At 37.3% G+C, this 11,643-nt stretch overlaps 1 protein-coding gene across 4 annotated transcripts; it reads right to left on the bottom strand.

Moving 5' to 3' along the window:
* Positions 1-2,746: 2,746 nt before the first annotated feature.
* LOC104611147 (glutamate dehydrogenase 1) lies at positions 2,747-11,390 on the bottom strand. 4 transcript variants are annotated; one of them, XM_010278079.3, is made up of 14 exons: positions 10,991-11,329; positions 10,782-10,827; positions 10,646-10,707; positions 7,182-7,247; positions 6,897-6,978; positions 6,646-6,779; positions 5,967-6,080; positions 5,464-5,685; positions 5,092-5,166; positions 4,624-4,740; positions 3,755-4,005; positions 3,507-3,582; positions 3,321-3,407; positions 2,747-3,164 (listed from the first exon to the last, which is right to left on the bottom strand). In XM_010278079.3, the coding sequence occupies exons 6-14, from the start codon at positions 6,751-6,753 to the stop codon at positions 2,979-2,981; spliced, it is 1,236 nt and encodes a 411-aa protein (XP_010276381.1). In that variant the 5' UTR covers positions 6,754-6,779; positions 6,897-6,978; positions 7,182-7,247; positions 10,646-10,707; positions 10,782-10,827; positions 10,991-11,329; the 3' UTR covers positions 2,747-2,978. The 4 variants fall into 4 exon arrangements, with proteins under 4 accessions (XP_010276381.1, XP_010276380.1, XP_088753687.1 ...); XM_010278078.3 differs by lacking the exon at positions 10,782-10,827 and having other exon boundaries at positions 10,646-10,736; positions 10,991-11,390; XM_088897561.1 differs by lacking the exon at positions 10,782-10,827 and having other exon boundaries at positions 6,646-6,771; positions 10,646-10,736; positions 10,991-11,343.
* Positions 11,391-11,643: the final 253 nt, after the last annotated feature.

Here is an 11,643-nt window from a genome sequence, read left to right as displayed (position 1 = left end):
CAGCTGGAACTGCCCAAGACCAGCCGAATTCATGATGTCTTCCACATCGCCTTGCTGAAACCATTTATGGGTGTTCCTCCGGACCAAGTCCCCTCCCTGCCACCCCTGCAAGATGGCAAACTGATTCCCCAACCTAAAGTTGTCATCCGCTCTCGTTTCAATCAAGGAGTTCTTGAAGTCTTGGTGAAATGGTGTAGCTTACCATCGGCCAAAGCCACATGGATCCCATTGACAAAGTTCCAAGCCACATATCCGGAGTTTGAGCTTGAGGACAAGCTCGTAGTCCAAGAGGGGAGTAATGTTATGGACGCAATCCTCGGAAAGGCGTACCATTGCCGCCGACAGCAACAAGAACCTAACCCACCGCCAGATTAGATTAGATCATCTTGCTTGTTCTTATCTTATTCTATTGCTCTTATCTTATCTTGTTAGTAAGTTATCATATTATGATTAGCTTATCTTATCCTTAGCAAGATAGAATTGAAAGTCTCTCTATTCAGCAATGAGACTCCCTAAGATTAGGATTCTTGTAATCTCTTATTTAAGGAGACACCATTATTGAATGAGGATATCAAATTATTCAGTCAGATAGTGAATTATGAGAGTTGGTGATCTCTTGGACAAATCACCAAAGGCGCCAAGATAGGTTCATCACGAGAATGAATGAACAAGGGAAAACAGGAGGTTTTCCCCGTGGACCGACCCGTGACGAGATCCTATTCTCGGGCCCTCAACACCAAATCAATTAAACAGCAGTCTCTGATTACTTCGTTAAACTCCTCCATCTGCATCTCTGGTCGTTTGACGAATTCCAATCTTCTTTTCCTTCGATGCAACTTTCATGTTGTTGGAGAGTTGGGTGCGGTGTAGGGTGATGCCTGGGACGTTGAGGAGGGTGAACACGTTGGCGCAGGTGAGTGTGTGGGGAAGATGAGTGCAACATCGGAGAAGATGAAGGGACCAAGAGCTGTGTGCATCATCGACCGTCCATGCTAAGAAATCAGATGAGACGATAGAAATCAGATGTGTGATAGACAAATACGAAATTTAATGGTTTCTAATCATACTCGATTCATTTTTCCTCAAAAGAGACTTGCGATGATTTCGAGATTCAAGGACGCATGGAGAGGTAGAAAGATAGAAGTGATTTTTGGCTACCTCTTGTGCTCGAAAGTGATGAGAGGATTCAAGCTCTTCCCCTTCCTCTTCGGTAGATCGATTGATTGATTTGCTGCGAGTTTTTAGTTCATCGGTAGACGATAGATAAGAAAGATATTTTTAGGGTTTAAAATCAAGGGCGCCCTAAAAAGTAAAAACAATACAAAGAATAACTGATTTGTTTTCATGTTATATTAAGAGGGTTAATCATCGTTTTCTCTTCACCACAGAGTGGAGCTTCTGGGTTTCCATCGGTAGATTGGCAGGAGGTGCCGGTGAGAGTGGCTCTTGAAGAAGATGGTGAAGAAGAAGGGAGAGGGAGAGGCATGAAGGGTAAAATTGGGTTTAAAAAATTATGTCACATGTGATTGAATATTAATAGATGTTAACAATTAAGAGTAGAGAATCGATTGTTAGAAATAGAAAGAAAGGGTCAAATAATAGGGTATACTTAGTCAATTAACTTTAGTTAAACCATAAGGATAGTTTAAGAAATTTGCCCTTTTAAAATTTTGTTTGCTTGGCTTAATTTACTTATCTATGTTTATTTAATTTACTTAATTAACTTAGTTTTCTTAATTAATTTGTTTTCTTATTCAATTGCTTAATTTACATAGTTGGCTTAATTTACTTAATTATCTTAATAAATGTAATTTATTTAATTTACTTAAATAACTTTATACCATCATAGACCCTAAAGTAATTTACTTAATTAACTTAAAAGTAGCATTTTCAAACTTGATTAGTGCCACATAAGCATGGTTTTACTATTTTATTCATTGTCTAATGGGGTCCATCAACAAAATCTCTATTGTTGTCTATTTTTGCCTTTAAGTGGTCTGTAGTTTGACGGTAAAAATGGCCATTTTAATTCTTTAGGGTTTAAAGTGATTTTTTTTTTTTTGCAAAGTTCAAGGGTTGTTAAAATCAAAAGTCCTATATAATGTGTTTCAATTTAGTTCTAATTTATGTTTTATTTTATTTCTTAATTTTGTATCAATAAAAAAAACTATAAATGGGGGTTTGAGGCCAAAAAGAGGGGGGTTTGGCAAAATAGTAGGGTAAGGCACCTCTAGAACCTTGGAACAGATAGATCTCGAAAAATTATCCAAAAATAAATAAATCACCCAAATCAAACAACCAAGCACAAAGTATGGCTTCTATAAGCTTTGATATACATGTATGCAACTCGTGACCCAGGTGATCAAGTCAAATGGGTCAATGATTCAACCACCTGGGTCTCTAGAAAAACAGTTTTTGGACAATTTCCAGGTTTTAGAAAAACCGGACCACAAAAGGGGCCAGGTAACAAACAGTTCAAACGGTCCAACCATCTAGGGCAACAGCATGTTGAAAATATTGGAAGGGCAGCATTCAAGAATCAAGATGTATATAACAGTCAATTATAAACACCATTGGACCTGAGCGCATACACTGTCCAACACAACCACGTGACTAGGATTGATGGATGCATCAATAGTAAGGATGGATATCTTGATAATGTGGACAGAAGAGTCTGATCGCTTGATGTCTAAAAGCATTAGCTTGTTGAACAAAGAAACAACACTTCTAAGAATGAGAAAACGGGTTCCACAAAGAAGAGATGGCATCACTTGTATTGATTCTCAGTTGACAATCAAACCATAAATGTTAGACAAAAACAATGAAAAACAAAAGCAGCTGTAGAGCAATATATAAAATTAGAGAAGCTCATGCCAAGTTCTTGGCAGGCAAAGGAACCTTATTTTTCTGGTAAAGTGAAAAAAGGGGAAGGAAATTAAGGTCTTTGTCATTCTCATCATGTTCATCCTCATTACAGCTTAGGCTTCCCAACCTCTGAGAACGGTTGCTCGTGCAACCCTGTTAACACCAAGAGTGAAGGCACCCATGCGGAGATCACAGTTGTGGGTTTTGCACATCTCCTTCACATCCTTGAAGCCCTTGGTCATGTATGTCTTAAGCTCATTATTCACTTTTTCCTCTTCCCACATAAATCCTTGGATATTCTACAATGTAGTAAACCATTCCACAATCAGAACACCATAAACATCAGTTCATGGAAAGCATGAGTGAAGTTGGAACAACTGTAGATTCATATTTTGCAAAATCAGAAAGCAGTAAAAGTTAAAAGGCAGTCACAATTGGTGATAACTTTTTGGTACCTGAACCCACTCGAAATAACTCACAGTAACTCCACCTGAGTTCGCAAATATGTCTGGAAGAATTACAACACCTTTCTTTTCTAAAATCTGCATAGCGTAATCAAATTTAGGTCATGATAGAAAAGCCAAACTTCTTTCTAATAACTATTTGATTGCTTATAATTCTCAGCTCCATTCAATGTTCACCTCATCAGCCTCTGGGTCAGTTGGATGGTTAGCTGCCTCTATAATGAACTTGGCTTTGATTTCATTTGCGTTTTCCCTTCAATCAGAGAAAAACAAGATATTTTTGACTGAACTTAGCAATCTATGGCAATGCAAAGGGAAGCCATGCAAAGTTGAGACTCTACAAATATTTCATATATCCAGTAGGGATTCTTAAGAAACACCCAATTTCAAACAACACTAGTGTTCTGAGTTATCAGGAGAAGAACCTGTTGATAACACCACCAAGGGCTGCTGGGATGAGTACGTCACAGTCCTCGACCAATATTGATTTTGGATCAATGGGATCTCCACCATCGAAACCTTTGATTCCACGCTGTTCTTTAGAATGTTTGAGTAGTTTTGGTACATCAAGCCCTTTGCTATTCTTTATTGCACCTGTAATATCACTTACTGCCACAATCTTCCCACCATTTTCACTGATTAGTTTAGCAGCCCAGGAGCCTACATTACCAAACCCCTGAAAAATTAAAAGAAAAAAAAAATGTTATGGGACTCCTTAATGAGATGGAATGAAAAATGGATATAATGGATGCTATTTTTTTTATTAATAACCATGATCAAAGAGAATTTTATTAATGGCAAGGAAGAAAAGCCCCTGCTGAATGATGTGAAATAAATATGGATACAATACTTAAGCTTCTATGTTTGTTTTCTTCTGCCAAACCAACCTAAGGGCTCCATTTTCTCCAGTTTTTTTACTTTTCTCCTGGGTAGCTTCCTTGTTTAACCTACTTGTGGTTGAACAAAGATAACTACTCAGATTTCAAGAACTATTTATGTTTACATTTCCAATTTTCCCATCCATGGCATTTATACTTGAGGTAAATTGGGAGGCCACAGAGGTAGAGTAGGGATCTTCTGCCAACAAACACGTTCTCACCATGAGACTGGGGCCCACCATAAAAGTGGGACCCGCCTTGTATGAGATGTGCGGTGTGAGATGATGTTGGTAGAGGGTTGGAACATGTTTTGTTGGAAGGTGATCCGGACTCACAGAGGTAAGGACATCCTGATCCATGAAAGGCTTTGTACCTAAAAGGATGTTCAACTTGTTACTTGGACAAGAAAGATGGACCTGTATAACAAATCGCTGATCTGAGATGCTCTTTCCATATTCTTGAAGCAGGGATTCTGTTGCATAAAGTACTCCTCTTCCTGTAGCTGCTTCCCTACCCAGAGATCCACCTAGATCCTAAGAGAGAAATTACCATAGTCAAACCATAGAAAGAAAGAAATTTCTACTAACTGGTAATGTCAATGGGAACATTGCACCAGAAAAAAAATCAGAAACAAGGAAGAAGATATTTAAACTTATAACTTACTTTTAAGTTAATAACATAATTTTTGGAACAGAGAAATAAATAAAAAAAGCAAGTAACTAAAACATATCAGCATTAAAGCTTCAAAAGACTTAATAGATGCACAAGTAAATAAGGTATTAGCAAAAACCTCCACAAGGTATAAGGACCAACTTTGCATTAAAAGCATGTTATTTATGTTGGTGATACAAAAAATGCAGGTCACAGGGTTCAGTAATACTTACAACAGGTTTTCCAGTCACAATTGCAGGTGAATAGCCATGAAACTTTGAATATTCATCTAGTATCCATGCCATTGTCTGTTAACAATTGGAACAAACAGAAATCAATTGATAAAATTAGAATAAATTCCAATTAAACTTTTAATGTGTATGATTGGGAATCATGTAATTGTACTTTGTACTGCCACATGGTAAACTACTAGAATTGTTGTTTACCAAGAAAAAACGAAACTAATAGAATCAGTTAATTTCTCTGATTCTCTCACAAAATAGAGGTTATAAAAAATGCAACTACCAGAATTATCATAGCAGATCTAGTTGTTAAAACTGAGGTATTTCATGAATTAATAAAAAATCTTACATAGAACAACAAACCTGTGCATTTGTTCCCATATCAGGTGCTGGAACATCCGTATGGACTCCAATTAGATCATGGATTTTTTGAGTGAAAACTCTAGTGAGTCTCTCTAGCTCAGATATGCTTAGTTTCCCTGGATCACATCCTATTCCCCCTTTAGCACCACCATATGGAATATTTGCTACTGCTGTCTTCCATGTCATTAGCTGTGCTAGAGCATTCACCTCATCTGGATCAACCTGAATTGTCAATAGAATTATTCTCAACTGAAGCCTGATAAGTTGTCATCTTTATAACATAACATCATTTCTTCCATACTTCTAGGGAACAATAGAAAGAGTATAAGATACCGTAAATCCAAGAAACAGGAGATACGAAGACCACTTCATTATTATTGGCTAAAGGTTAAATATGAAAGGCTTTATGCAGAGGAAAGCAGAGGACTTGAACTTGTTAAACAATCATAGTTAATAACAAATTAGTATTTCCCTTTCAGATTTAAGATTTGTACATAACCAACCTCTGGGTGGTATCTAATTCCTCCTTTCATGGGGCCTCTTGCATTATCATGCTGAACCCTGAACCCAACAAAAGAAGCCAATGTGCCATCATCTTTGGGGATGGTGCATTCAACCTGAAATTGAGTTCAAATGCAGTGATGAATTGAGAAAACTCAGAAAGAGCAAACCATACAAGTAAACAACAACAAAAGAATGCAGAACGGAGGACTAGAGACCACCAACCATATTTGTTGGAATGCACTTTATTCTTCCAAAAAGAAAATAACATCATGTATTTTCCCACATGACACTTAAAATTAATATTCTGATTTTTGACAATGCTTTTGCTCATAGATGCAGATGCAGTAGTTTTTATAGGGTCAGTTATAGACTAAGAACTGTACTGAGTCATGATGGTTTGGCAATGACTGGGGTAGTAAGTCCAAAATCCGATACTCTAAGATGTTATTAAGGATTTTTTTTTCCTTTTGATAAACTGGTAAGTTGTGCACTGAGCCACTGACTATCTGCATTTGAAAACTGAAATTTAAAGACTGATATTTGGGGTAATAAATCCTAAGATCATGAAAGTTGGGGCTGATTTACAAAATTTGTAAGAGAATTAATAATATTTGTCAGACGAAAACAAGTAACTAATACCATAAGAAAGAAAAGCAAAGGTGAAAAGCAAATTGTCACCTTGATCTCTCTGAAGGGAATTAGTAAACTCTTCTCGAGTTTCGAGTCCAATCCCAGAAGCCTGGCTGCCAGCTTAAAATTTCTATTGGTGGCCGCCAACGCATTCATGGTTGATCCAAGAGCTGGCTGAAGAACTAAACACAAGCAAGCAGATTTCTTATATTTAACATCATAGAAGAAGAACCAAATCTAAGTACTCATTTACAGATCTTTCTTATTATTTCCCTTTCAAACCCAAAAGGGTATCTTACCAGAAGCTCTAGTGGGCTAGACTGCTAGAGTTGTTGGTCTGTTGCAGAATGTAAGCCAATATTGATCTGAAACCTGAAAATACTGGAAAGATAGGGGGAATTCATGAGCCTTCCTGCTACTAACCCAAACTAAAACCGGAAAAGATAGAGCATATCAAAATCCCCATTACATTACCCAAATGGGTATCTAAAACTGTGGAAGATGGATCATTTCTAAGTTCTAACTACCTTGTCAAGGTGTTGAATCATAACAGATGTGTTTGTTTCCAGAAACGGGTATCTTACCAGTAGTTCTCTAGGACCAGCTGTGGTGCCCCTGCTGCATGTAGTCAGTTCCAACTTCCAAGGAACCTGAAAAAAAGAGACAGATGAGGAAGATCAAGCACGCGCTCCATTGATGCCAACTCATATACAAATATACAATTACAAGCAGAGTCAGCAATGACCTATCTAATCTATCTCAAACCTTAGTTTCATCCGGGGAAGGTGGTCAAAGTCCACGTTAGTGTGCATAACTATACAAGAAGCCCCAATCAGCGGATGAGAAAGAAAAGGGAATTGGATGCTTGGGGCGGCTCTTTAGGCGGAAGGGACAAACGGATCTCAAGCAACTTTTTGCGAAGGAGAAAATCGAAACCGCGTTTTAGACACCAGCTGACAAGCGCTGACGTGTTTTGGTCCTTATCTTTTGATTTTTTTTTTTTTTTGGGCTTTTTTTAGGTCGTGTCACTGCAGTGACTGCACTACTGAGTCTCACCCGACGGCCCAGCCCGATCTTTATTGGGCTTCGACAAGGCAAGTTTTCAGGCCTGCGGCTTCCGGCTCCGGCTCTAAGCTAGAGGTGTAAGAGAGCCGCGAGCCTACTCGCAAGTTATTTGGGTTCGGCTCGTTAAATAGTAAATACTCGAATTTGGCTCACAACAATCAAGTTCGAGTTGACCGTAACTCTAGTCAAGTCGAATACATGGTCGAGTCGAGTGGAGCCTTCCAAGTTCCAATAATCGATTTGAATGGCTCGTAAATTTAAGGAAAAATAAACAGTATCATGAACTTTGGGGACTGCGTCAAGGCAATCCCCAAAGTTCAAAATGTGTCTCTCCGGTATTTTAACTTTTAAATTGTGTATAATAGGTTCTCACCATTAATTAAAATCATCATGTAACATTAGGTGCGTATTAAATAATTTTAAAATGGTAAAATTATTTTTTATAATATTTTTTTTCATCATTTTATCTGAATGTTAGAAGAATGAAAGGGGAAGAAGGGTTATGAAATCAGACACTGATCAACTCCCCTGTTCAACAATCAACTATAACCGGACGATCAATTTGCCATTTTGAAATGGATAAAATGGTGAAAAAATATCATAAAGGGTAATTTTACTAATTTGAAAATATTTAATATGTGCCTAATATCACATGATGATATTGACTAACGGTCAATTAACGGTAAGAATCTATTAAACACAATTTGAAAATTCAAGATACTTCAGAGATATGTTTTGAAGTTTGGGAACCGACTTAACACAATCCCCTAAGTTTAAGGTACTATTTAGGAATTTTCCCTAAATCTAATCAAGCTCATAGTAAAATACTGTTTTTTAATATATTTGTATTTATAATATAAATAAAAATTAATTTTCGTAATTTTAATATATTTAATATTAAATTCATTTATAACTTTTAATACTAATTTATTTATAATCGATTTGAGTCGAGCTCGAGCTAAATACATGAAACTCAATCAAGTTTGAACGGCCTGATACTTGGCTTAAGTCGACTTGATTACACCCCACTCTAAGCACCAAGCCTAATTATTTTTCAGGTGTATTCAAATATAACATTATATTATAATATATCTGTGCAGATCGGATTTCGGTGATCAATCATCATGCGCCAAGGTGAACTTACCAAAGCATTAGTGAAATAATTGGGCTTGACCCATGTTATGATGGGTTTTGACAAACCAACCCGGGTTATCATGCTAAATAAGAACGTTTGATTTTGTACAAAGCAGAGGTCTAGCTTTGAAGGTTATATGGTATTTGACACACAGATCAAAGTTCAGGCTGGCACAGTTGGGTGTTGAATACATTATGCTGAAATCTGTGAAGGAACTCATCTACTTCGGTGAAACTTTCCAATCCAAACCAATAAGTTACAATCACAACATAGATCATGGTAAAATCCAGGCCCTTTTACGGCCAAAACTATGTTTTTTTTTTCCGTTTTTTACAATTTACAGGGGAAATTGCTGATTCACACGGTAAAAATGGACAAATTATTAGACTTCCTTTCAGGAATGTAACTTGGTCCGGGTTAGTCTAAACCTAAACCGAAAAAATGACATCTTAAGCCATGTTTGGTAGTAATTTTTGGCTTAAACGGGATTCTAAAATAGTAACTCTTGAAATGGGCTTTTTACAAAAGCACTTTTTAAATATTTGGCTAGTCACAAGTTTTTTAGTTCCACATAGTAGGTGTTAGGTATCGATGTGATGTCGTTGCTCCAGAACTATTTTCTGAGAAAACGGTACTGTATGTATGGATGAGGATCTATTGCACTATTTTCTCAGAAAATGGCTCCTTTTTTGTTTGACATCCGTACTGCCACATAGGATGTTTCTGGGAAACAGAATTGGTTTTGCTTGGTGCCAGTGCTGTATAACCATTTTCAACATTAGTTTACATTATCCAATGGTTCAGATGATGCCACATTGGTGTCAGTCATTATACCCTTGGCAGCAACAAACCGGAACCTCAGAAAATGTTGAATTTAACATTTCCTTAGACCACACTTTCCCGATTTTCAAGACATGGTCTGAGACAATGTTTTTCTAAAAAAACAGAACCAAACATGAGACCATTTTCTGAGACCATGTTTTTCTACAAATATATCACCAATCTAATAGCTATTTTTTTCTCATGATATACACATACTTGTAATTTTGTCATATTTATGATATTGAAACGTGTCAACTTAACAAATAAGTAGGTTTATTACTAAATTGCTTGCCCCATATGGTCTCTACTCTGACCTAGACCCAACCGAACTCATATTGACAGCAATTAGGGTTGGGTCAGGGTCAAGGTTTTGTGCAATGCCTAATGATATAGGCATAGGCGCATAGCATTACTAAAGCACCATAAATTTATCTTTATGTATTAAAATTTTAATTCTGAAAATAAAAATATCTATAAGAAGATGAAGAAAATCAGACCAACCCTTCCCAATTGGATAGGGTCTAAGGTTCAAAATTTTGACACACCTTGATAATGTTAGGATGGTGTGTATTGAATGTTTTGACGATACGCATACCGTTTCTTTTAAAAAATTAGTCAAGGGTTGGTCTTAAAGGCTTATTTGGTTGCAGTGCAGATTTATTTAAACCAGTACAAATGTATGAAAAATAATTTTGTTTTGGATTTTTCATTTATACTGCAATCAAACAAAATAAGCTAAAATTTAGAACAAAAATAAGTCAAAATTTACACCCAAATCATTTGCCCTGTCATGATTTTGCATCGGTTCAAATTTATTTGCATTGCAACCATACACAGCCTAAATCTCAAACCAATACGTTATAAATTTTTAAACCTTAATTAAAATTAGCGAAAAACTAATCCACTGCGCATCGAAGATGGAAACAGGGCAAAGACAGAACCTATGTTTTGTTTCAGTCCAGTACAAATTCTACTACAAACTTCAAAAGAAAACCAAAATTTAGACAGGAATGTTTGAATTCATACCTATAAATCGAGAAGAGCTCCGACGACTTCAGAAAGATAGATGGATTAGCTTCAGCTTCGAGCTGCGGATGGATCAAATCAAACGCCGAATCTACATAATAAATAGCAGAAACTGATCACGGAATGGAATCAATACCGGAATCCAGAAGCTTATCTTCAAATCACAGCAAGTAGACGTAGATCTGTAGGCCAAGGCCTCAAAATCAAAAAAATGTCTCCGTGTATATAACAAATAATTAAAAGCCAAAAAGAGGATAAGGAATAAGGACGGAATGATCGATCAAAATCTCCGTAGAAAATCTTTTTTTTCAGAGGAATATGATGCTAGTTGCAGGAGGACCCTACTTTGAGCTACGAAATCGCACGCAAGCCTTCCATTATCGACCTCCAGCACGTCAGAATAGAATCAGACGTGGACTCGTAAAACCCTTACCCCTCCCCCCTCTCGAATCCTTCCTCAACTTCGTGAATCCGACGCGAATTCCACCATGCAGAGAGACTATCATTCATTCGTAGCTTTTGGAAGACATAGCGGGGTCTCCCGTCTCCGCCATTAGAATTCTGGTTTTTGAGTTTTTCTGATGTTAAGAGGGAAAAGGTGGAGCATTTTGATCCTATTTATTAACACAGAAACTGCTTCTATTTGCAGCTGAGCCTCAGAGCGTCGGCTGCTCAGCAGCTCCCCGACTTTCCATAAACGAGTTATAGGAAATCATAGGCGTGGAGATAGAGACTCACCTACTGTAACATTTCCATTTTCGAACTTCGAACTGAAACGGCCGACCGTATTCTGTCCGAGTGGTTTGGAAATGATAAGGTGTTTCACGAGTCATGACAACGTAAATGATAAGTGCGTTTAAGTGGAACTCTAGCTAGCTGGGCCCATTTGATGGACAGTTGTTAAGCAAGAGTTGGGATCTCCTACCAATAAAACACGTTCCAAATCGCTGCGAACTTCCTCTAACACCGCATATGAAGCGACGGTATCTGCTCCTCAC

Source organism: Nelumbo nucifera, chromosome 2, assembly GCF_055504915.1.
Source record: "Nelumbo nucifera cultivar China Antique chromosome 2, China Antique-T2T, whole genome shotgun sequence".
In the NCBI taxonomy this organism is placed as follows: Eukaryota; Viridiplantae; Streptophyta; class Magnoliopsida; order Proteales; family Nelumbonaceae; genus Nelumbo; species Nelumbo nucifera.
This window is presented reverse-complemented; position numbering and strand designations above follow the sequence as displayed.

What these genes read in the sequence shown, in the direction of transcription:
- LOC104611147 (XM_010278078.3), bottom strand. Translation starts at nt 6,753, where the DNA reads ATGAATGCGTTGGCGGCCACCAATAGAAATTTTAAGCTGGCAGCCAGG. An exon ending in CTGACCCAGAGGCTGATGAG is followed by an intron (nt 3,408 to 3,506) that starts GTGAACATTGAA and finishes TACGCTATGCAG; the next exon opens with ATTTTAGAAAAGAAAGGTGT. An exon ending in GTTATTTCGAGTGGGTTCAG is followed by an intron (nt 3,165 to 3,320) that starts GTACCAAAAAGT and finishes ACTACATTGTAG; the next exon opens with AATATCCAAGGATTTATGTG.